The sequence below is a fragment of the Saccopteryx leptura genome, chromosome 6 (genome assembly GCF_036850995.1).
Source record: "Saccopteryx leptura isolate mSacLep1 chromosome 6, mSacLep1_pri_phased_curated, whole genome shotgun sequence".
NCBI classification, from domain to species: Eukaryota; Metazoa; Chordata; class Mammalia; order Chiroptera; family Emballonuridae; genus Saccopteryx; species Saccopteryx leptura.
The window spans coordinates 128,548,373-128,572,056 of NC_089508.1; the positions used below are offsets into that span (position 1 = coordinate 128,548,373).

General features: G+C 43.3%; 1 protein-coding gene and 1 pseudogene across 2 annotated transcripts; one reads left to right on the forward strand and one right to left on the reverse strand.

Annotated features, from left to right (window-relative positions):
- Nucleotides 1-1,154: 1,154 nt before the first annotated feature.
- COX5A (cytochrome c oxidase subunit 5A) lies at nt 1,155-22,285 on the reverse strand. 2 transcript variants are annotated; one of them, XM_066342747.1, is made up of 5 exons: nt 21,972-22,200; nt 14,369-14,485; nt 10,479-10,600; nt 5,159-5,281; nt 1,155-1,383 (listed from the first exon to the last, which is right to left on the reverse strand). In XM_066342747.1, exons 1-4 carry the CDS (start codon nt 22,078-22,080, stop codon nt 5,168-5,170), a joined length of 462 nt encoding a protein of 153 aa, XP_066198844.1. In that variant the 5' UTR covers nt 22,081-22,200; the 3' UTR covers nt 1,155-1,383; nt 5,159-5,167. The 2 variants fall into 2 exon arrangements, with proteins under 2 accessions (XP_066198844.1, XP_066198845.1); XM_066342748.1 differs by lacking the exon at nt 5,159-5,281 and having other exon boundaries at nt 21,972-22,285.
- LOC136377717 (U2 spliceosomal RNA) lies at nt 16,601-16,737 on the forward strand (annotated as a pseudogene).
- Nucleotides 22,286-23,684: the final 1,399 nt, after the last annotated feature.

A 23,684-nucleotide genomic window follows, 5' to 3' on the forward strand; every position in this document is an offset into this window, starting at 1 on the left:
TCTCCTCTCAAAAAAAAAAAAAAAAAAAAAAGAGAGATTTTATTGATTTTAGAGAGAGGATAAAGAGAAAGGTGAGGGGGAAGAACGGGAAGCATCAACTCTGAGCAGTTGCTTCTCATATGTGCCTTGACCGGGAAGCCCAGTGTTTGAACCACTGACCTCAGCATTCCAGGTTGATGCTTTATCCACTAAACTACCACAAATCAGGCATCCACATCTCTATCTGTGATTATTCTGTTTAATATTTCCTCTGCCTCCCAGTGTCTAGGATTTACAAGGGCAGGACTATGTTCATATTCATCACTGGGGAGGGTAAAACAGAGCAGCAAAGCGGGACCTTATACTACATGGGACAAGGGGAAAGAACTGGCCTGCAGAAGGATTGAACCTGAGAACTACAGTCTACTAAGTACATATTAAATAGATATACGTGGCTGTTTCAGTAAATTTCACATTTATACTTCTTATAATAGGGGGGGAAAGGGCTTTTTGGTAAGGAGTCAGCCTTCTGAAAAAGGTCATTTGTGTTAAAGCCTTACCCACACATTTACTGACATATCCTTACATGGTTTTAGGAGAGAAGACATTGAAATGTCAACTGAACATTCACTGTTCTCGGATGCTGCAGTCAGTCAGACTGGCCACAGAAGTCACTGAGGCCTAGAACCTCCTTTTCCAGCAACTGATAACCACTATTTATGGGGCTTCTAAAGCAAGACAGGATTTGTTTATTTTATTCTCTCTAGAAGTAAATCCATTTACTCAGTTCTTTAAGCAGAAAGGCTCCAAGTCAACAACAGTAAATTCTTTGGTGCCCATGGGTAACCCCACAGTGCTCAGGAGAACAGGCAGAGAAGGGGAGGGGCACTGAGATGGGTTGGTACCACAGCACACCCTCAGGACCATCTTAATGATGGCTTTTACACTTGATTTCACCTGTCTTGGGAAGGTACACAATTTGATCTACCCCAGATAACCAATCCCCTCACCCCAGGGTTTGCTGGCCTGTCAACAAGGAAATTCAATATAAATAACCTTTAGCCTAATTTACTAGCAAGTGCACCCAAGCAGGTTTATTATATAGCAGACTTTCATGTCAGATGGTTTCCAGAAAATTAAAGTTCTCTCAACACATGACAACAAAACGATGAAACCAAGGTCCCTATAATAGTTTATTTTCTGCTTTTCAATGCAAATCCATGGAACAATATTTCATTTCAGTTCAAACTTATTTCCTTTTTATTAAAGTCCAAGTTACCATTACATGGTTTGGTACTCCAATAATGGAAAACATGTTCAAATAAGGTAATATGTTATCATCAGTATTTCCAGGTGCTTGTTTACAATCAAGTAGCATTATCAGTAAATCCTTGGGAAGCCCATCTATAAGAGAAAACATAAAGAATTAGCCAGGAAATAAAGAAAAGGCATAAACCTTAAAAATAACCTTCAGCAACAGCCCAGGAAAATCACTGCTTCTATGTAGCCCTTTCTATGCTCTTCTTTAATCCTTTCCTACACTCACCTTGCAGGGAATGTCTGTGGCTTTTAGTTGTTCATGAACCTGATACTACCTGGATTAGTCTTCCTTTCCAATCAGAAAAGTGTTGGGGTTCCTGATCTGTGGTGGTGCAGTGGGTAAAGCATTCAACCTGGAATGCCGAGATCACCGGTTCAAAATCCCAGGCTTGGCCAGTCAAGGCACATATGAGAAGCAACTACTATGAGTTGATGCTTCCAGCACCTCCCCACCCACCTTTCTCTCTCTCTCTCTCTCTCAAAATCAATAAATAAAATCTTAAAAAAGAAAGAAAGAGAGAGGCCCTGGCCAGTAGAGTATTGTGGACTGTAAATAGCAAAAAGCCATTGTAGATTCCAGGCTTAGCAAAAGGCTAAGTTCTCCCCCCTTCACCTCCATATTGGCTATGATGCTGAGTATCTGCACCCACTTCACTTGCTTGCTTATGTTGCTGGAAGTAATTTACATGCCCTGCCTCTCACTTTGTTTGTTCAGATGTTGGTTGATTTCACTTATGCTTGGGGGGGGGGGGGGGGATTCCTGTTTATACCTTGGGAGAGTTCTGGTTTTAGCCTCAGATGTGTGACTTTGTATCAAGGACTTCCTTGATTTGCATATGGCTCTATAATAAAGCAAACTGGGGCTATGGGGCACTCAGATATTGCCATCAGCATTTGAAGAGTCCTCCTGGTCCCATCTTTTTTAATAAGTCTGTTTCCTTAATTCTGCACCGTTCTTAGGAGCCACGCTGGTCCACGGCAGTAGAGCATCAGCCCGGCATGTGGAAGTCCTGGGTTTGATTCCCAGCCAGGGCACACAGGAGAAGCACCCATCTGCTTCTCCACCTCTCTCCGTGTCCTTTCTATCTCCCCCTTCCCCTTCTGCAGCCAAGGCTCCAAAGGAACAAAGTTGGCCTGGGCACTGAGGATGGCTCCATGACTTCTGCCTCAGGCGCTAGAATGGCTCTGGTTCCAAAGGAGCATCACCCCCTAGTGGACTTGCTGGGTGGATCCCAGTTGGGTGCATGCTGGAGTCAGTCTCTCTGCCTCCCTGCTTCTCACTTCAGAAAAAGGGAGGGAGGAAGGGAAAGTGTTGGGGAGTTACCCTTTAAAAAAATTTTAAACACATTACTATATCAAGAATATACCCTAAGCCCTGGCCGGTTGGCTCAGTGGTAGAGCGTCGGCCTGGCGTGCAGAAGTCCCGGGTTCAATTCCTGGCCAGGGCACACAGGAGAAGCGCCCATCTGCTTCTCCACCCCTCCCCCTCTCCTTCCTCTTTGTCTCTCTCTTCCCCTCCTGCAGCCAAGGCTCCATTGGAGCAAAGATGGGCCTGGCATTGGGGATGGCTCTGTGGCCTCTGCCTCAGGCACTAGAGTGGCTCTGGTCGCAACATGGCGACGCCCAGGATGGGCAGAGCATCGCCCCCTGGTGGGCGCATGCGGGAGTCTGTCTGACTGTCTCTCCCTGTTTCCAGCTTCAGAAAAATGCAAAAAAAACCAAAACAAAACAGAATATACCCTATATAACAAAGATTTTCTAGACGCCTTGGAATATTACTTGATAAAATACAAATTAAGCCCAAGTGTTTAAAAAGAAAATCCATTATGAAATATAAACCACAGATAAGAGCTTCGAATATATAACTAGAAAATCTTCTATTCTGAATACCTAGTTTTCTCCCAAGTACTCATAGAAATTTTTAGTAATACACAAAAACCTTCTCATATATTACAAAGATGAGCTACCTGACTTCACAGAAGCAGTGGTTGTGGACTAAGGTAAAATTAAGATTCCTATTCCAAAAAGCAAGCCCAGAAGTAAATTACAGTAAAACCTCAGACATTTTCTGTTTAGTCTGTCAGTAGGAATGGGAAAACTGAATGTTCACTAATTCAGGATCACTGGTTCTTTATCTTGTGAAGGATCTGATATTAGCTCCTCAAATAATTTTTTGGGTACTTTTATTTAAGCCTCATAATGCCTATACAGGACATACAACATAGTAAGACCATGAACTATAGAGCCAGTCGGTTTGGGTTTAAATGTGGATTCTACTACCTTGTCTTTGGATAAGATGCCTCAATTTCCTCATCAGTAAATAATAAAATGGGAATAATGTAATACTAAATACAATATGTAATATATTATAATAAGTAGGACAGTTTAGGAGGATTAAATGAAGTAATATTTTTATACAGTACCTAAAACTATGCCTGACACATATCAAGAATTATATACACTATAGCCTGACCAGGCAGTGGCACAGTGGACAAGAGTGTCAAACTGGGACATGGAGGACCCAGGTTTGAAACCCTGAGGTTGCCAGCTTGAGCGTGGGTTCAACAGCTTGAGTGCTGTGTTGCTGGCTTGAGCAAGGGGTCACTCGCTCTGCTGTAGCTCCCCCCCCCCCATCAAGGCATATATGAGAAAGCAATCAATGAAGTAAACAGCTGCAAGAAGAACTGATGCTTCTTCTCATCTCTCTCCTCCTCTCCTGTCTGTCCCTATCTGTCCGTCTCTCTGTCACAAAAGGAAATAAAAAAAGAATTATATACACTATGTATCTGTTAAATAAAATAAAAATAGTTATTGCTTATATAGTTTGTTTTACAAAGGATTTTCTGCACACTGCTTACTCAGACAATTTTGTGGCTAGTTTTATTAACTAAACTGATTTCCACACAGGACAAAGTATCAAGTACATTTTTTGTTTGTTTTTAATTTTATTTTATTTTTACAGACAGAGAGAGAGTTAGAGAGAGGGATAGATAGGGACAGACAGACAGGAACAGAGAGAGATGAGAAGCATCAATCATCAGTTTTTCGTTGCAACACCTTAGTTGTTCATTGATTGCTTTCTCATACGTGCCTTGACCGTGGGCCTTCGGCAGACCAAGTAACCCCTTGCTCGAGCCAGCGACCTTGGGTCCAAGCTGGTGCGCTATGCTTAAACCAGATGAGCCCGCACTCCAGCTGGTGACCTCAGGGTGTCGAACCTGGGTCGTCCGCATCCCAGTCTGATGCTCCATCCATTGCACCACGGCATGGAGAGGCTCAAGTACATTTTTATTACTGATGTACATTTAGCTGACTATTAAATTCTAACCTGGGCACACAAAAACAAAAACATCAATAAACCCCTGCTGTTAAAAAATAAGCAGATGTGGAGAATGGGTGACAGAGAAATGTGGAGGGGGGGGGAACACTCTCAAAATTAATAAAAATAAATAAATAATGTATAAAAGCATGCACAATAAACATCTTGAATGAGGAAAGGATACCCAGAGGGCTTCAACTCTAGATGAAACCAATCATTTCTTGGGGGGAAAATAAAGCAAATATGGCAAAATAATCATTATCTGAAACCTGGGTATGGTTACATTGATTCTCTATGCTATTCTTTCTGCTTGAAATATTGTATGTAGCTGTTGATTAAGGAGACCTTTACTTGCCTTTACACCAGTAACCACCACAAATAACAATCTTAGCTCCTTAAAGTCACCACCATCAGTACTCTCTTAATCGCTATGCTCACAGCTTCTAACAAGACCGTTAGGAGGCTTACTCTAAGAACTCTATAGTGTCACTCCTTTACCCTCTCCAGATGCTTCTATTCTATTTAGTGTGTGCTGCTTACCCACTGGGTTTATACTTTGTCAAGGCCAAGTTCCTCTGGAGTGGAGATTCCCAGTTCATTTAAAGTTGGTCTAAGTTCCTGAATGACATAAGGGTAGATTTCCTTATGAGGTCCTGCTTTGTCCTGATGGCAAAGAAAATATTCATGTTTAGATCTCGGAAAAGCCATTTTTACTTACAAAATAAACTTGAAAATGCTTTTAATCACATAGGCAGAGACCAGTAGCAGAGAATACAACTCACTTTTTTTTTTTTAGAGAGAGAGAAAGAGAGAGGGAAAGGGAGGGAGAAATTAGAAGCACTAACTCGTAGTTGTGGAACCTAATTTAGATGTTCATTTGTTGCTACTCATATGTGTCTTAATGGAGGGGCTCCAGCCAAGCCAGCTTGGGTCCTCAGCGTTCTGGGTTGATGCTTTATCCACTGCGCCACCAGTTAGGCCAAATCAACTACTTTTAAGTTAACATATTTGTTCAATAAAGAGGACAACTTTGTGGGCAGTACTCAAAGTAGGTTTTTAAGGTGCTTTGAGAATAAGAAAATTAGACTGGCCCTGGCCGGTTGGCTCAGTGGTAGAGCGTCGGCCTGGCGTGCAGAAGTCCCGGGTTCGATTCCCAGCCAGGGCACACAGGAGAAGCGCCCATCTGCTTCTCCACCCCTTCCCCTCTCCTTCCTCTCTGTCTCTCTCTTCCCCTCCCGCAGCCGAGGCTCCATTAGAGCAAAGATGGCCCGGGTGTTGGGGATGGCTCCTTGGCCTCTGCCCCAGGCGCTAGAGTGGCTCTGGTCGCAATAGAGCAACGCCCGGAGGGGCAGAGCATCGCCCCCTGGTGGGCAGAGCGTCGCCCCTGGTGGGCGTGCCGGGTGGATCCTGGTCGGGCGCATGCGGGAATCTGTCTGACTGTCTCTCCCCGTTTCCAGCTTCAGAAAAATACAAAAAAAAAGAAAAAGAAAATTTACTGATTTTAGAGATAAGAGACATCAGTTTGTTGCTCCAATTATTTATGCATTCACTGGTTGACTTCTTTTTTGAGAGAGAGAAAGAGACAGACAAAGACAGGGAGGGAGATGAGAAGCATCAACTGGTGGTTGAGTCGCTTTCATTGTTCATTGACTGCTTCTCATTCATGCCTTGATCAGGGGGAGGGGCCTCCATGCGATCATGTTCAAGATCCCACATTCAAACTGGAAACCGCATGCTCAAGCTGGTAAGACTGCACCCAAGCCAGCTAGGATGAGCCAGCAACCTCAGGGTTTCAAACCTGGGACTTCAGCACCACAGGTTGACACTCTATCCACTGTGCCACCATCAATAAAGCTCACTGATTGCCCTGGCCGGTTGGCTCAGCGGTAGAGCGTCGGCCTAGCGTGCGGAGGACCCGGGTTCGATTCCCGGCCAGGGCACATAGGAGAAGCGCCCATTTGCTTCTCCACCCCTCCGCCGCGCTTTCCTCTCTGTCTCTCTCTTCCCCTCCTGCAGCCAAGGCTCCATTGGAGCAAAGATGGCCCGGGTGCTGGGGATGGCTCCGTGGCCTCCGCCTCAGGCGCTAGAGTGGCTCTGGTCGCAATATGGCGACGCCCAGGATGGGCAGAGCATCGCCCCCTGGTGGGCAGAGCGTCGCCCCTGGTGGGCGTGCTGGGTGGATCCTGGTCGGGCGCATGCGGGAGTCTGTCTGACTGTCTCTCCCTGTTTCCAGCTTCAGAAAAATGGAAAAAAACAAAAACAAAAAAAAACACAACTCACTGATTAATGTATGTGCCCTGACCAGGGATTAAACTGCAACCTTCACATATCAGGACAACGCTCTAACCAACCGAACTGCCCAGCCAGGGCCAGAAAAACATTTTTTCAAAATCTGAGTTACTGGAAAACAAGGTGGTGATGACAGAATTCTGTGGAATTAAACATGCCCAGCAGGCAACAGGAATAATTAAGTTAACAGAGGAAAAGTTTTTAAATTTGCCTCCAATTTGAGACACTAATTGAATGAACTACTGGTGCTAAATGAATTGATAGCTTACAGAACCCTTAATTATCTTACCCATTGTAGATAAAGTAATGTCACACTTTCTCCTTCACAGACCTTGACTTTCTTTGGTAGAGACCATGACTTTCCATAGAGAGCTAAACTTAGAGAACACCTGTTTCTAGGACAGGAGAATGTTCAAAAATACTCACCACAATACATAATTACACCTATATACAGTGTGTCCGTAAAGTCATGGTGCACTTTTGACTGATCACAGGAAAGCAACAAAAGACGATAGAAATGTGAAATATGCACCAAATAAAAGGAAAACCTTCCCAGTTTCTGTAAGATGATGTGGCAGCATGTGTACATGCACAGATGATGACGTAACACCATGTATACAGCGGAGCAGCCCACGGCCATGCCAGTGGAGATGTGAATGGTACAGAGGAAAGTTCAGTGTGTTCTGTAGCTTGCTAACTTCGAATACGTGACCAAAGTGCAACGTGAATATCGGCACGTTTATAACGAAGCGCCACCGCATAGGAATAACATTACTCAGTGGGATAAGCAGTTGAAGGAAACCGGCAGTTTGGTGGAGAAACCCCGTTCTGGTAGGCCATCAGTCAGTGACGAGTCTGTAGAGGCTATACGGGATAGCTACCTAAGGAGCCCTAAAAAATCTGTGCGTGAGCCCACATCAAACTGCACTGAATAGGTATGACCGGTCAAGCACCATGACTTTACGGACACACTGTATTGTTACTAGGTTTCCCAGGGACAAATATTTAAAAGTTAAACGGACTAAGACACTGCCAAGCTGCTCTTCTTTTTCCTTTTTATTTTATTTATTCATTTTAGAGAGGAGAGGGAGAAACAGAGGGAGAGAGAGAGGAGAGACAGAGAGAGAGAAAGGGGGGAGGAGCTGGAAGCATCCATTCCCATATGTGCCTTGACCAGGCAAGCCCAGGGTTTTGAACCGGCGACCTCAGCGTTTCCAGGTCGACGCTTTATTCACTGCGCCACCACAGGTCAGGCTTTTTCATCTTTTAAATTATTTATTTTTTTACCCGAAACCTACGTACTCTTATTGATGAATGTCATCCTGTTAAATTTAATTTTCTAAATAAAATTTTAAAAAATTTTAATTTTTAAAATTTATTGATTTTAGAGAGAGCGAACGACAGAACGAACATTAATCTGTTCCTTTATGTGCCCTGACTGGGATCAAACTGGCAACCTGTGTATTGGGACAGTGCTCTAACAACAGGGCAATCTGGCCAGGGCGAAGCTGCTATCCTCTGCCTTTCATAATTCTAAGTATCCTTAGTTGTATTTTTTAAATTATAAAATTCTTCATTTAAAAAAAAATTTTGTGCCTAACCAGGCGATGGGCAGTGGATAGAGCATCGGACTGGGATGCGGAAGGACCCAGGTTCGAGACCCCTCGGTCGCCAGCTTGAGCGCGGGGTTACACTGTCTGCTGAAGGCCCACGGTTAAGGCACATAGGAAAAAGCAATCAATGAACAACTAAGGTGTCGCAACGAAAAACTGATGATTGATGCTTATCTCTCTCTGTTTCTGTCTGTCTGTCCCTATCTGTCCTTCTCTCTGACTCTCTCTCTGTCCTTGTTAAAAAAAATTGTGACAGAGACAAGGACAGGGACAGACAGAAAGGGAGAGAGATGAGAAGCATCAAGTCTTCATTGCAGCCCCTTAGTTGTTCATTGATTGCTTTCTCATGTGTCTTGATAGGGAATGAGGGGGCTACAGCAGAGCGAGTGACCCCTTGCTCAAGCCAGTGACCTTGGGCTCAAGCCAGCGACCTTGGTGTTTTGAACCTGGGTCCTCTGCATTCAGTCTGATGCTCTATCCATTGTGCCACTGCCTGGTGGACAAAGCATCAACCGGGGACACTGAGATCCCCAGTTTGAAACTCCGAGGTCGCTGGCTTAAGCATGAGGTCACTGACATGATCTCAAGGTTGCTGGCTTGAGCCCAAGGTCGCTGACTTGAGCAAGGGGTTAGTGGCTCAGCTGGAGCCCCTGGTCAAACACATATGAGGAGCAATCAATGAACAACTAAAGTGATGCAACTATGAGCTGATGCCTCTCATTTCCTCCCCCCCAATCAATTAAAAAATGTATTTATTTGCTCCTTACAGAAAAATTAGAAACTATAATCAAACAAGAGGGTGAATATGTCTGCCTACATTTCATTTATACTTTTAAGTATATAGTTTAGTAAGGTGGGGTCACACCATAAAAACAGTTTTATAATTTTCTTCAGTTAGCATGCTATAATTGTTTAATACGAATATGTTTAATGTTAAGCACATTTTTACAATGTTAAGAGATGTGTAACATAACCAGGTGGTGGCACAGTGGACAGAGTGTTGGACTGGAACGCAAAGGACCCAGGTTCAAAATCTCAAGGTCAACAGCTTGAGCAAGGGCTCATCCAGCTTGAGCGTGGGGTCACTGGCTTGAGCAAGGGGTCACTCACTCAGCTGTAGCCCCATCCCCACCCCTCAACCTCCCGTCAGGCCACATATGAGAAACCAATCAATGAACAACTAAGGTGCTGCAACAAAGAATTGATGATTCTCATCTCTCTCCCTTCCTGTCGGTTTATCTTTATCTGTCCTTTCTAGCTCTGTCAAAAAAAAGAAAAGAGATGTGTAATGATAAATACTTCTAGGAAGTTGCATGTTAGGAAACTAACAACATTTAATTTTGTATTATAAATAGCACAAAAATAAATTATAGTTAATCCTTTGTATATCCTTAAGATAAATTCTCAAATGGAAGTGCTAAACAGAGTATCAAGCACTTTTTTTTTTTACAGAGAGTCAGAGAGAGGGATAGATAGGGACAGACAGACAGGAACAGAGAGAGATGAGAAGCATCAATCATCAGTTTTTCGTTTGGACACTTTAGTTGTTCACTGATTGCTTTCTCATATGTGCCTTGACCGTGGGGCTACAGCAAACCGAGTAACCCCTTGCTCAAGCCAGAGACCTTGGGTCCAAGCTGGTTAGCTTAGCTTTGCTCAAACCAGATGAGCTCGTGCTCAAGGCAGCGAGCTTGGAGTCCCTAACCTGGGTCCTCTGCATCCCAGTCCAACGCTCTATCCACTGCACCACCGCCTGGTCAGGCTCAAGCACAATATTTAAGGCCTGGGATAAATCCTAACAAATTGCACTCCAAAAAAATTAATTGCTATGTATATTTCCTCTAGCTATATAAGAACTAATTTTAGGTATTTTAATACATGAAAAAATTCAGAATATGCTGACACCTAATCAACACACCACAGATCTTGCAGAACAACTGTAGCATTATTTCACTGACCTTGACAACCTCTAGGATACGAACAGCACTAGCAAAGTCATTTAGCCGTCTGCACGCCCGTAGAGCAGCATCAATGATCTTGGGCTCTGGAACCAGATCATAGCCAACAAGCGTGTTCATCCCTGTCAAATTAAAAAGAGGGGCCATTTCAGTTTGATATAGTCCCATTTGTTTATCCTTTCCTTTTTTTCTTTTGCACGTGGAGATAAATCAGCAAATATATTACTGCAAGTGATGTCAGAGAGCTTACTACTGCCTATGTTTTCCTCTATGATGCTTATTGGTTCACGGTTTACATTTAAGTCTTTTATCCATTTTGAGTTCATTTTTATGAATGGTGTAAGTTGGTGGTCTAGTTTTTTTTTTGCAGGTAGCTGTCCAATTCTCTCAACAGCATTTGTTAAAGAGACCGTCTTTACTCCATGCTCTTACCTCCTTTGTCAAATATCAATTGTTCATAAAGGTGCGGGGTTTATTTCTGGGTTCTCTGTTCTGTTCCATTGATCTATATGCCTGTTCTTATGCCAGTACCAGGCTGTTTTGAGTACGATGGCCTTGTAATATAACTTGACATCTGGAAATGTGATACCACCCACTTTATTCTTTTTTTTTTTTTTTTTACAGGGACAGAGAGAGAGTCAGAGAGAAGGATAGATAGGGACAGACAGACAGGAACAAAGAGAGATGAGAAGCATCAATCATCAGTTTTTCGTTGCGACACCTTAGTTGTTCATTGATTGCTTTCTCATATGTGCCTTGACAGCGGGCCTTCAGCAGACTAAGTAAACCTTGCTCGAGCCAGCGACCTTGGGTCCAAGCTATTGAGGTTTTTTTTGCTCAAGCCAGATGAGTCCACGCTCAAGCTGGCGACCTTGGGGTCTCGAACCTGGGTCCTCTGCATCCCAGTCCAACGTTCTATCCACTGCGCCACCGCCTGGTCAGGCCCACCCACTTTATTCTTCTTTTTCAAGATTGCTGAGGCTGTTTGTGTTCTTTTTTGGTTCCATATGAATTTTTGGAATATTCTATATCTTTGAAGAATGTCCTTGGTGTTTTAATAGGAACTGCATTGAATTTATAAATTGCTTTGGGTAATATGGACATTTTAACGATGTTTATTGTTCCTAGCCATGAATACGGTATATGCTTCCACTTGTTTGTATCTTCCTTGATTTCTTTTATCAATGTTTTATAATTTTCCGAGTACAAGTCTTTAACCTCCTTGGTTAAATTTACTCCTAGGTATTTTATTTTTTTGGTTGCAATAGTGAAGGGGATTGTTTTCTTAATTTCTCTTTTAGACAAATCATTGTTGGTGTATAAAAATGCCTCTGATTTCTGAGTATTAATTTTATATCCTGACACCTTGCTGAATTCATTTATCAGGTCCAGTAGTTTTTTGACTGTGACTTTAGGGTTTTCTATGTACAGTATCATATCATCAGCAAATAATGATATTTTTACTTCTTCTTTTCCAATTTGACTGCCTTTTATTTCTTCTTCTTGTCTGATTGCTGAGGCTAGAACAGCTCATGTAAAACTGTAATTTAGTTACCTATATTTTAACTGACACATAGATGTGATCTTGTCTGTTTGGCTTGTGATACTGTGATTTATAGTAAATGTATATTTTGTCTATGTCGCTGTTTCTGGCACAGAACCTCCCAACCCCCTTGGAATTTCTTGAGGAGCTAACTTTCGGATCCCCACACCCAAGAGTGGGGTTGATCACCAGCACAGGACAACCCTGTGGTTATAAAATTGGAATTTATAGTCCCACCCTGATTTCCAGGGAAGAAAGAGGAGCCTGAGGTTGACAATCACCAAAGGCCAAAGACTTCGTCAATTGTGACTAGGTAAAGAAGTCTCCATAGAAATCACAGGCCAGGCCCTTGGTCCTTTTCTGGAGAGTCTCCATGCTAGGGCACTAGAATGTTTCCATAAGTTACTCTGCCAAGTCCCAAGCTCATGAGGACAGAAGCATTTTCATCTGGGACCTCACCATATTTATCTCTTAATCTAGCAGTTGATTTGTATCCTTTAATAAGCTTTGTAATAAATTGATACTCTACTGAGTAAACAGGTTGAGTTCTGAGAGCAACTGGAACCCAAGGAGGGGGTTGTGGGAATTCTGATTTCTAGCTGGCAGGTCAGAAGCACAGATGAACAACCTGGGCTTGCAACTAGCCTCTAATGTGGAAAGTAATCTTATAAGACTGAGCCTGTGGAAGCAGATTCTACTTCCAGGTAGGGAAGATAATGCCACATTGAGTTGAATTTCTGGACCCCCTGCTGGCATCCAGATTTATTTGCTGGTGTGCAGAAGCCTCCACACACACATTGGAATTGAGTCCTGGAACCTTATCGGGCCTCTATTCTCTTATCTACAAAATGAGAGAATTTACTTCCAACAAATTCTAGATGAAAAGATCATAGTAGCTCTTCTACAATGAATTAGTGGAAAGAACTATGCAGTAGCCTGCAGATTGAAGAAAACAAACAAACCAACCCCAAGAATTTCTTTCAATGCAAACACAATTTTTGTAATAATTTGCTGGTTTCTTTTCAAATAAGAGAGCCATTTTCTTTTTCTTTCTTTCTTTCTTTTTTTACAGAGACAGAGTGAGAGTCAGAGAGAGGGATAGACAGGGACAGACAGTAATGGAGAGAGATGAGAAGCATCAATCATCAGTTTTTCGTTTCAACACCTTAATTGTTCATTGACTGCTTTCTCATATGTGCCTTGACAGTGGGCCTTCAGCAGACCGAGTGACCCCTTGCTCAAGCCAGCGACCTCGGGGTCTCTAACCTGAGTCCTCCGCATTCCAGTCCAACGCTCTATCCACTGCGCCACCGCCTGGTCAGGCAAGAGGGTCATTTTCAACTGGTATCTTTAACTCTTAGTACAATGTGTGCAATCAAACTTTTATTTTAAAATAAATTTGATTGGAAAATAATCTAAAAACCACCAGAGAAATGCTAAAGGAGCCAGAGTTAATGAAGGTCAAATGAACAGAGACACAAAGAAACATCAATGCATGGACTTAACAGAAGTACAGAACTTCTGTTCTTTTCATTACTTCTCAAAATTATTTAGTAAGAATTTCCTTGGTTGAAGCAAAATGGAGTGATTACATTACTACAGAGAAGACTGAAGCACTTAGATTTCTTGCTTTTACTTTAAAATATTTAAACAAAGGACACCAGTAACTATAATGCTAGAATACAGTCATAGAGACTGGTCCAAGATAAAATGCCTACACTTAAAATAAGTTATCTGTTAGACAAGTTACATTAATGCTATTCACTCCTGTTAACTGCACATCTAAAAATTTAGGAAAAATTTAAGTTCTAGGTTACTTACTTCGGACACTTATTCAGGACAAGACAAATGATAACATAATAAAAATAACAAAAAACCCAAATTATAACCAAGAGGGGAGAAAAAACAAATGACTTCTTGCCTAAATTATCTAAAAGATACAAAAATTAACTCTTGCTCACCTTGGCCTGTGGTTTCAATCAGAAGTGATCCCCTGGGAGACATTTTTAGTAGTCACACCTGGGGATGGGGGAGAAGTGGTAGTGGCACCTAGTGGGTAGAAGCCAGGGATGCTGCTAAACATGCTGTAATACAAAGGACAGACCTTGCAGCAAAGAATTACTTGGCCCAAAATGTCAACTGTATCTGCTTTAAACCCTGTTCTACAGGAAACATTCATTACAAAAGCTTTATTTCCTAACTTCAAGTTGCATGAGAGTACTCTGTTAACACGATGCATGATTTCAAAATAGTTGCTTTAAAAAAAGTAGTGGAAGACTACAAAGTAGTTCATAATCCTATACCAGAAGAGACAAAATAGACTACTTAGCAATCCTTTTCCCATTACCTTTACGCAATTCCCAGGCATCAATATCTGGCTTGTTGAAGTATGTCACCCAGCGAGCATCAAACTCCTCGTCTGTCTCATGTGACCCATGGGAGTAGCAGCAAACTGACTGGATAGCTACAAGGGAGAAAGAATAACTTCAATGGACAAAAGTAGTACTTGACATATCATGTCAATACATTAAGATTTTTTTGTTTCCTTTTTATTGTGTTAAAATATACATAGTATAAAATTTACCACCTTAACCATTTTAAGTGCACAGTTCCATGGTATTAAATACATTAAACGCATTAAGTTTTGAATCAACTACATGTCACAGTAGAAAAATTATTCAGCAGGTCAAATAAAACAAATCTTATGTATTGATAAAAAAAAAAAATCTTAAAAATTAAGCAAAGAGCCTGACCAGGCGGTGGCGCAGTGGATAGTGTCGGACTGGGATGCGGAAGACCCAGGTTCGAGACCCCGAGGTCGCCAGCTTGAGCCCAAGGTTGCTGACTCAAGCAAGGGGTTACTCGGTCTGCTGAAGGCCCGCGGTCAAGGCACATATGAGAAAGCAATCAATGAACAACTAAGGTGTCGCAACGAAAAATAGATGATTGATGCTTCTCATCTCTCTCTGTTCCTGTCTGTCTGTCCCTATCTATCCCTTTCTCTGTCTCTGTAAAAAAAACAAACAAAAAAACCAAAAAAAAACAAAAGCAAAGAAAATTAGGACAAAAAGTACTATAGATGTATGTTTATGCTCACCATCCAATGTGTAGTGCCAACTTAAAATTGTTAACATTGGTTATGTTTGCAAGGAAAAACTATTTGTTTATACATTTCCACAATATCTAAATTTTTATAATAAGCAAGAGTATTAATTTCTAATTTATAAGATTTCTAAAAAGTGAGATTTCAAGAAAACAAGACAGCCTGACCAAGTGGTGGCGCAGTGGATAGAGCATCGGACTGGGATGTAGAGGACCCAGGTTCAAATCCCCCAGGTCGCCAGCTTGAGCACAGGCTCATCTGGTTTGAGCAAGGCTCACTCACCAGCTTGAACTCAAGGTCTCTGGCTTGAGCCAGGGGTCACTTGGTCTGCTGTAGCCCCCTCAGTCAAGGCACAAATGAGAGAGCAATAAATGATCAACTGATGTGCCGCAAGGAAGAACTGATGCTTCTCATCTCTTTCCCATCCTGTCTGTCCCTATCTATCCCTCTCTCTGTCAACAAAACCCAAACAAACAAAAAAAAAAACCAAAACCCCCAGTCATTAAACCCTTTGTAGTACGACATGAAAAGCCTTTCCATTCTAGTTACTGCCTGTCAAACACTCACTGAATTAGGAGTTAGAAAATCTGGGTTCTTTCTAAACAGCCTCTATATCAGGGGTCCCCAAACTGCGGCCCCCTGAGGCCATTTATCCGGCCCCCGCCGCACTTCCAGAAGGAGCACTTCTTTCATTGGTGGTCAGTGAGAGGAGCATAGTTCCCATTGAAATACTGGTCAGTTTGTTGATTTAAATTTACTTGTTCTTTATTTTAAATATTGTATTTGTTCCCGTTTTGTTTTTTTACTTTAAAATAAGATATGTGCAGTGTGCATAGGGATTTGTTCATAGTTTTTTTTATAGTCTGGCTCTCCAACAGTCTGAGGGACAGTGAACTGGCCCCCTGTGTAAAAAGTTTGGGGACCCCTGCTCTATATAGTAGGGGAGGGGAAGAAGGTAACTTTACCCTTAGGTTTTGGAAGCAGCAGAGCCTAATTATCCGACCACTAATTAACTCAAGTTTTATTTTCCTTATTTGTAAAATAGGGAGTGATACCACTACTTTAGCAAATTATGACGATTAAAAATGAAGGCCAGGAGCCTTACCAATAGTGGTACAGTGGACTGTGTCAACCTGGGGTGCTGAGGTCCTGGGTTCAAAACCCCAAGGTTGCCAGCTTGAGCCTCTCCCCACCCCCTCCTCATCAAGGCACATAAAAGAAACAATCAATTAACAACTAAAATGAAGCAACTATGAGTTGATGGTTCTCATCTCTCTCCTCCCTCCCTCCCTTCTTCTCTCCTCTCTCTCTCAAATCAACTAAAAACAAAAAAAGAAAGCAAGTAATGAAGGCCAGGTAACACTGCCTCGGACTTAGCAAATAGGTCTCAATAAATGGTAGCCATCAAGTAATCCTTATCTAAAAATGTCTTAGTTGATCTTTTATTTATAGAAATCATAGTTTATAGAAATAATAATTGCTTCTCAGCCTTTTGGCTAAGATCAAGTGTAGTATAATTTATAGAAATAAAACACTTTTCAAATTGCATTTCTCATTAGATAAGTTAGACAAGCTTGGTTTACTCTCCAGTTATTTTTAAAGGCTTATCAAAAACAAAACAAAAACAAAAAACAAGCCTGATCAGTGGTAGTGCAGTGGATAAAGCGTTCACCTGGAAAGCTGAGGTCCCCAGTTTGAAACCCTGGGCTTGCCTAGTCAAGGCACATAGGACAAGCAACTACTATGAGCTGATTCTTCCTGCTCCTCCCTCCTTCTCTCTTTCTTTTGCCTTTCTCTAAAAAAGATAAATAAATAAAATCTAAAAAACAAACAACCCCCCCAAAACAATCCTACAGAGAAACCTTTGGATTCTAAGTATCCTCTGAAATGCCACAACTGGCAAGAGAAAGTGCTAAAAAAATTTTTTTAAAGAAACAAAACAGAAAAGGATGAAAAGATGTCAAACCAGTCAGTTCTGGAGATGGACTGTCACTGCTAGATTAAGCAAAAGAATTTTCACTTGAATTACCATTTGCACCTATACCAAAATACCAGTCATTAGTCAGATTGGACCACAGCATAAGTCCCAATCTTACCAGAGACTAAACTACCTCCACAGTATGAGCCCAGAATGAAGTGGACATGTGGATAACTGGAATTGGACACCCTTTCATTTCTATGACCAAAAAAAAAAAAAAAAAGGCTGTCTGGACCTAAAACTATCTGGTAAGTGCAAACATTTAATCAAAACTATATGGCCTGACCGGGCTGTGGCGCAGTGTCTAGAGCGTCGGACTGGGATGCAGAGGACCCAGGTTCGAGACCCCGAGGTCACCAGCTTGAGTGCGGGCTCATCTGGTTTGAGGAAAAGCCCACCAGCTTGAACCCAAGGTCGCTGGCTCCAGCAAGGGGTTACTTGGTCTGCTGAAGGCCCGTGGTCAAGGCACATATGAGAAAGCAATCAATGAACAACTAAGGTGTTGCAACGCGCAATGAAAAACTAATGATTGATGCTTCTCATCTCTCTCCGTCCCTGTCTATCCCTCTCTCTGACTCACTCTCTGTCTCTTTAAAAAATAAATAAATAAAAATTAAAAAAAAACCACAACTATATGAATATCGCCTGGCACAGTGAATAAAGTGACAACCTGGAATACTGAGGTTGCCAGTTTGAAACCCTGGACTTGCTTGGTCAAAGCACATACAGGAAGCAACTACTATGAATTGATGCTTCCTGCTTCTCCCCTTCCCCCCCACTCCTCTCTAAAACAAAACAAAAAAACCACAAAACAAAACAAAAAAACCCCCAATATGGATGTTTAATAATTCTTATAAGACTAATATTCAAACTTAATGTATCAGAAGCACAGATCACAGCAATCCTATCCACGCTTACCAAAAATTTTTACACTTCCTTTTTCAAAAACGAAAGTTATCCTTAACTAAATACTTAAAAAGCAAATGTAAAACGATACAACCACTTCAGAAGACTGTTCTTACCAAGTTAAACACATACCTACTATGCCATTCAGTAATTCCACTTCTTAGTATTTACATAATAAAAAATTAAACACATGTATTCCCTCCCCAGAGGTAATTACTAAATATACCTTTATTACCACCCCCCAGAAAAGGGTTTCATGATAACCAATTCTTTATTTTTTTCTATTTTATTTATTTATTTAGTGACAGAGAGTCAGAGAGAGAGGGACAGACAGAAAGGGAGAGAGATGAGAAGCATCAATTCTTTGTTGTGGCACCTTAGTTGTTCATTGATTGCTTTCTCATATGTGCCTTGACCGTGGGGCTACAGCAGATTGAGTGATCCCTTGTTCAAGCCAGCAACCTTGGGCTCAAGCTGGTGACCTCGGGGTTTCAAACCTGGGTCCTCTGCATCCCAGTCTGATGCTCTATCACTGCGCCACCGCCAGGTCAGGTCATGATAACCAATTCTTTTACTCACTGCTGGGCACAGATTTCACCAGATGACTGACAACTTTGTAACTGTGAAAAAGATGACCAGCAACTGCACTTCCTAGTCAAGGAGATCAATGGAGCATCTTCAGTAATGTGTTTATCTTCCTTGGGGGAGGGGGGGCAAATTACAAACTGATTTTATTTTAAAAAAAAAAGCCTTACACAAAACTACTACTGTATTTCCCCATGTACGAGATGCACCTTAATTTGGGGGCCTGAAATTTGAAAAAGAAAATATTACATAAATTTATTGAACTCAAATTTTATTCACCATAAAATTCATACAACTCCTCATCACTGTCAAAACTCCTATCCATTAGCGTGTCTTCATCTGTGTCTGATGACAAATCAGTTTTCATATATTGCTCATCCTTACTTCCATTTGTGGCATTTGAAATTCCACAACCACTCGCCTGACCTGTGGTGGCGCAGTGGATAAAGTGTCGACCTGGAAATGCTGAGGTTGCTGGTTCGAAACCCTGGGCTTGACTGGTCAGGGCATATATGGGAGTTGATGCTTCCAGCTCCTCCCCCCTTCTCTCTCTCTCTGTCTCTCTCCTCTCTAAAAAATGAATAAAGTAAAAAAAAAAAAAAAAATTAAAAAAAAAAATCCACAACCACTGTATAAGACGCACCCAATGTCCTAAATATAGACACTAAGCATGCACCAGGGGCACACATCCCTTCCAGGTAAGCAAAATGACCCTAACACGTTGTTTAAATTATATTCCTAATTCCAGTAACGGGCAGAATAGGATCTATTCTCATAGTTATTAACATGCCCCCATATGCTTAACATTTAGATTTTTAGGTAAACAGTAGGCATTCTAACCCTCCCCACCACTGACCCTATTTAAGTATAACCTTTCCACTTAGCTTTGAGGCTTGTAAGGCAAAGTATATATTTTAGAACACAATTGCTCAGTGCTTTCATACAACCTAAAGGACCAAGAGTAAAAAAAAGAGAGAGAGAGAGAGAGAGAGAGAGAGAGAAAAGCAGCTGTAAAAAAGAACAAGAACAAAAAACTGGGACATTTCTACAAATAGAACGTCGAGCTGGAACCCTGAGGTCCAGGTTCAAATTCTCAGGGTGGTTGGCTTGAGTCCAAAGGTCGTTGGCTTGAAGCTCAAGGTGGCTGAACTGAGTATGGGGTCACAAGCTCAGTTTGACCTCCACCTCTACCCCCATCAAGGCACAGGAAGTAATCAATGAACTAAAGTGAAGTAACTCTCCCCCTTCTCATCTCTCAAACAAAACAAAACAAACTAAAACAAAACTTAGGAAGGCTTCCTTTTAATAACTAATCCGCTGGAACAAGGCCCAAAGAATGAACATTTTGGTGGTTATTCTAGGAGTAAAGGAAAAGAGTCATTAATAGAGAGAGTACATGAACGAACTCAAAGGCAGAGTTACTGAGGTGCAAGCAGAAGTGGACCTCAGGGCGGCCCAAGTGCTAGAAGCCCAGAAATGTGGTAGTGGTACAGAAAAGATGATTGGAAGGTGATAAAAAGTGCCACTTAAATTCAGCCCTGCACCAAGAAAGGGGAAGAGAAAAACTCCTCCCATCCTTCCCAAATCATCAGGGTAAGGATGTAGGAGTCAGACTTGCGTAGGTTTTAAGGGTTGACTACAGAATCTAGCCTTTGTTGAAAACATTTTAATTATCTAATGCAGCGTTTAGTGGAAAACACTTGTTTCAAGTTGGAGGCTTCTTCACAGACCAAATATGGAATTTAGTTTGCTACTTAACTAGAGCAAACTTGAGGCCCCTCAGGTTAACCCCAGAGTTCTTTCCAGTACTTTCATTTGACCTTGGATCAATCTCTTCCAAGAACCTTAATTCTTTCTGACTTTCAACTGCACAAAAACCTCTTCAGTATCACACTGGTAATAAATCCCAACCTATAATATACAAAAGGGAAATGTACCCTAGTAAAGCAAGTATGTATTAAACTTGAATGCCAGACAAGGTGCTAAAAAGAGTTACTTTATCCCACTTATACCTCACAACTACCAAATATTGTCCTGACTTAAAATGAAGCAACAAAGTCTAAAGCTTAACTAACACATCCAAGGTTACAACAGCTAGTAACTAGCCAGCCACAACTGTTAAGCAATACGGACTCCTTGTGGCAAATATTTCCGTGTACGGGACAAACACCTACAATACTCCTTTTTTTGTTTATGAATCACATTCAAGAGTGGAAAGAGAACGCTAAGGGATACTGCAGAATATAACAATTCTTTTGAAGATCATAAAAACCTCCCCAAGATGTGTCGATAGGAAAAAACCCAACAACAAACACACACAAAACCTCACAAATAAAACACCAGGATATTTTGAAAGGCACCATGGCTAAGAAGCAGAACGTGGTTCCACCCCTAATGAAGGAGCCAGTTTCCCGAGAGGGGCTTCAGCTACCTCATATAAAAATGAGGGGCTCCGCAATATGCCAGCCTCACCGTTCTATAAGTTAAGGAAGATAAAGTCGAGGCTGAATGGAGCGAAACCTATTCCTTCAGGGCTGAAGGGTCTACTTAAAACACCCCAAACAGCCCAGAAAACCTTCCTAGCTCTGAGTTTGTGCGTCACTCTGTTAACACTTGCACGCCCGGGGCCGAGGGATGCCGCCGACGCGACCGTCATGGTTCAAGGTCAAAGTGCGACGACAGTTAAGTGTTGCGCTGCGGTCACCGGGCACCCACGGGAGAAAAGCACCGGACAGGGCCCAGCAACACGTCTCCGTGCCCCGCAGTGAAGCACACAATACGGTCTCCCCGCGTCCGGGCACCCGACTCCCGGAACTGGAACGTCCCCAGCACGGCCTGTTCCGCCTCCCTTGCAGTCCTCGGAACACGACCACACACGTCGATCTATCGTGAACGTCCGAGGGTCAAAACGTGGCACGGCGGTCCGGGTAGGCCACACGAGCGCGCAGACCCGGAGCCGCCAGATGGAGATCCCACGAGGAGGCACGCCGTGTTCTCCACCAACCGGCCTCCCCGCCAGAGCACGGAGCGGCGCCCCCCACGGCACACTGTCACCTTCGCCAAAGCGCCAGCGGCGGGACGGTTACGGCACCGGAACCGGAGGAAGCGGGTGGCCGCGCGCGGGACGCCCACAGCAGGTCCCCACCTGACCATCCACGGCGCCCGCACCAGGAAGTGGCTCCAAGGTAGGCCCCAAGGGCGCGCCCTCGCGTCCTCCACGGCTGGAAGCGGCGGGGAGGGCAGCCAACGGACACTAGGCTCGGACACCCGCCCTCAGAGCAACCTAGGCCGCGGGGCGAGCCTGCCCTCGCGTGGCCGCGAAGACTCAGGTCACCACAAGGACACGCGGACGCGGACGGCGGCAAGAGGCAGCCTTACCGGCGGCGGGACCCGGGGCCGGGGCGGGGTGCAGGAGGCCTCGAGGGCTGGCCCGGGCTGCTGCGACTGCTGCTGCGGCGGCGCAGCGGCGAAGACCGACGACCAGCATTGCGGCGATGGCGGTGCGCAGGAGGCAGCTGAAGTGAAGCCGGCTCTGAGCTCGCGGGGGCCGGACTCACGCATGGACGCACGGCGGGCGGAGCGCGAGGCCCCGCCCACTGCAGCGCGCGCCTCGGCGAGAATGGGCATGGCGGGGGCCGCAAACGCGCTACGGCGGCGCGCTCAGAACAAACTGTTCCTGCGTCGCCTTGCGCGGATTTCTGGTTGAGTGGCTCGCGGCCGCCATCATGGAACCTGGATGGAGGGGAGGGGTGGGGCAAGCGTGGGCTTGGTCGGAGTTGAAGTCCGGTCCGAAGGTGAGTCCATCACTTCAAAATGCCAATGATGATAATAACAATGGCAGGTCACAATAAAAATAATTTTGCTTCCTCTTCCACCCAGTTTGAACCTAAAGATAGCAGAACAAACGGTTAAAAAGAAAAAAGCGACTGTACATATTGTTGTAAAGTGACTAGCGAGTTCCACAAAAACACCCAAGTCACAGGAAAATTTCAAAAGAGGAGTTTATTATCCAGCTAGCTACACGGGGCACAACCCCAAATCATGTAAGCCCCAATACAGTTCTGAGCCTGCTTTTATAGACAAAATCACGTACTGGGTAGAGTGGGTAAGGAGGGGTTTGTGATCCCTTTGTCTAGAGGTATATGTCCTTCTCATGTCTTTAGGATGGGAGGGTGAGTCAGAGTGTCGGAATTCTTAATTAAGGTACATAAACATTCTTTTCTAAAGGCTTTTAAGAAAAGAGAAGAGCCTGACCAGGTGGTGGCGCAGTGGATAGAGCGTAGGACTGGGATGCAGAGGACCCAGGTTCGAGACCCGGAGGTCACCAGCTTGAACATGGGCTCATCTGGCTTGAGCAAAGCTAACCAGCTTGGACCCAAGGTCTCTGGCTAGAGCAAGGGGTTACTCGGTCTAATGTAGCCCCACAGTCAAGGCACATTTGAGGAACTAATCAATGAACTAAGGTGTGTTGCAGTGAAAAACTAATGATTGATGCTTCTCATCTCTCTCTGTTCCTGTCTGTCCCTGTGTCTGTCTCTGTCCTTGTCTCTGACTCTCTCTCTGTCTCTGTAAAACAAAAACAAACCAATATATATAATAAATAAAAAACATTTAAAAAAAAAGAAAAGAGAATATGACATCTTAGGACAAGCGGTGCAGGCCACCAGCCATGAAAACTGAGTGCATCCAGTATATGGCTGGAAGAAAAAAGATAAACAACCGTTAGAAATGTAGCAATATTTTCCACTGAACCCTACCCTAGAGACTTAGCCAAGAGCAAGGTCAGCTAATCGCACCTCCCCTGCCCTTGTAAACGTTGCTTGCTTGCTCAGCCTAGATAGCCACCCTATAAAAAGGAGCCATTTTAGAAGCTCGGGTCTGCAGTGTTCCCTTGCGTGGGTTGCCTGCAGTCCCTGTGCAGGTTTGCAATAAAACCTATAAAGTTCACTTTGGGTTTGCTGTGGTATGTTTCCTGGGATATAACAGAGAAGAGGAAGGGGTTTTCAGATAAGTTCTATCTTCTTTGCTCTGTAGTTAATTTATGACTGGTTAGCTGACCCAGTTGTCCTTGCAAGCCTTTCCTCCTGCATT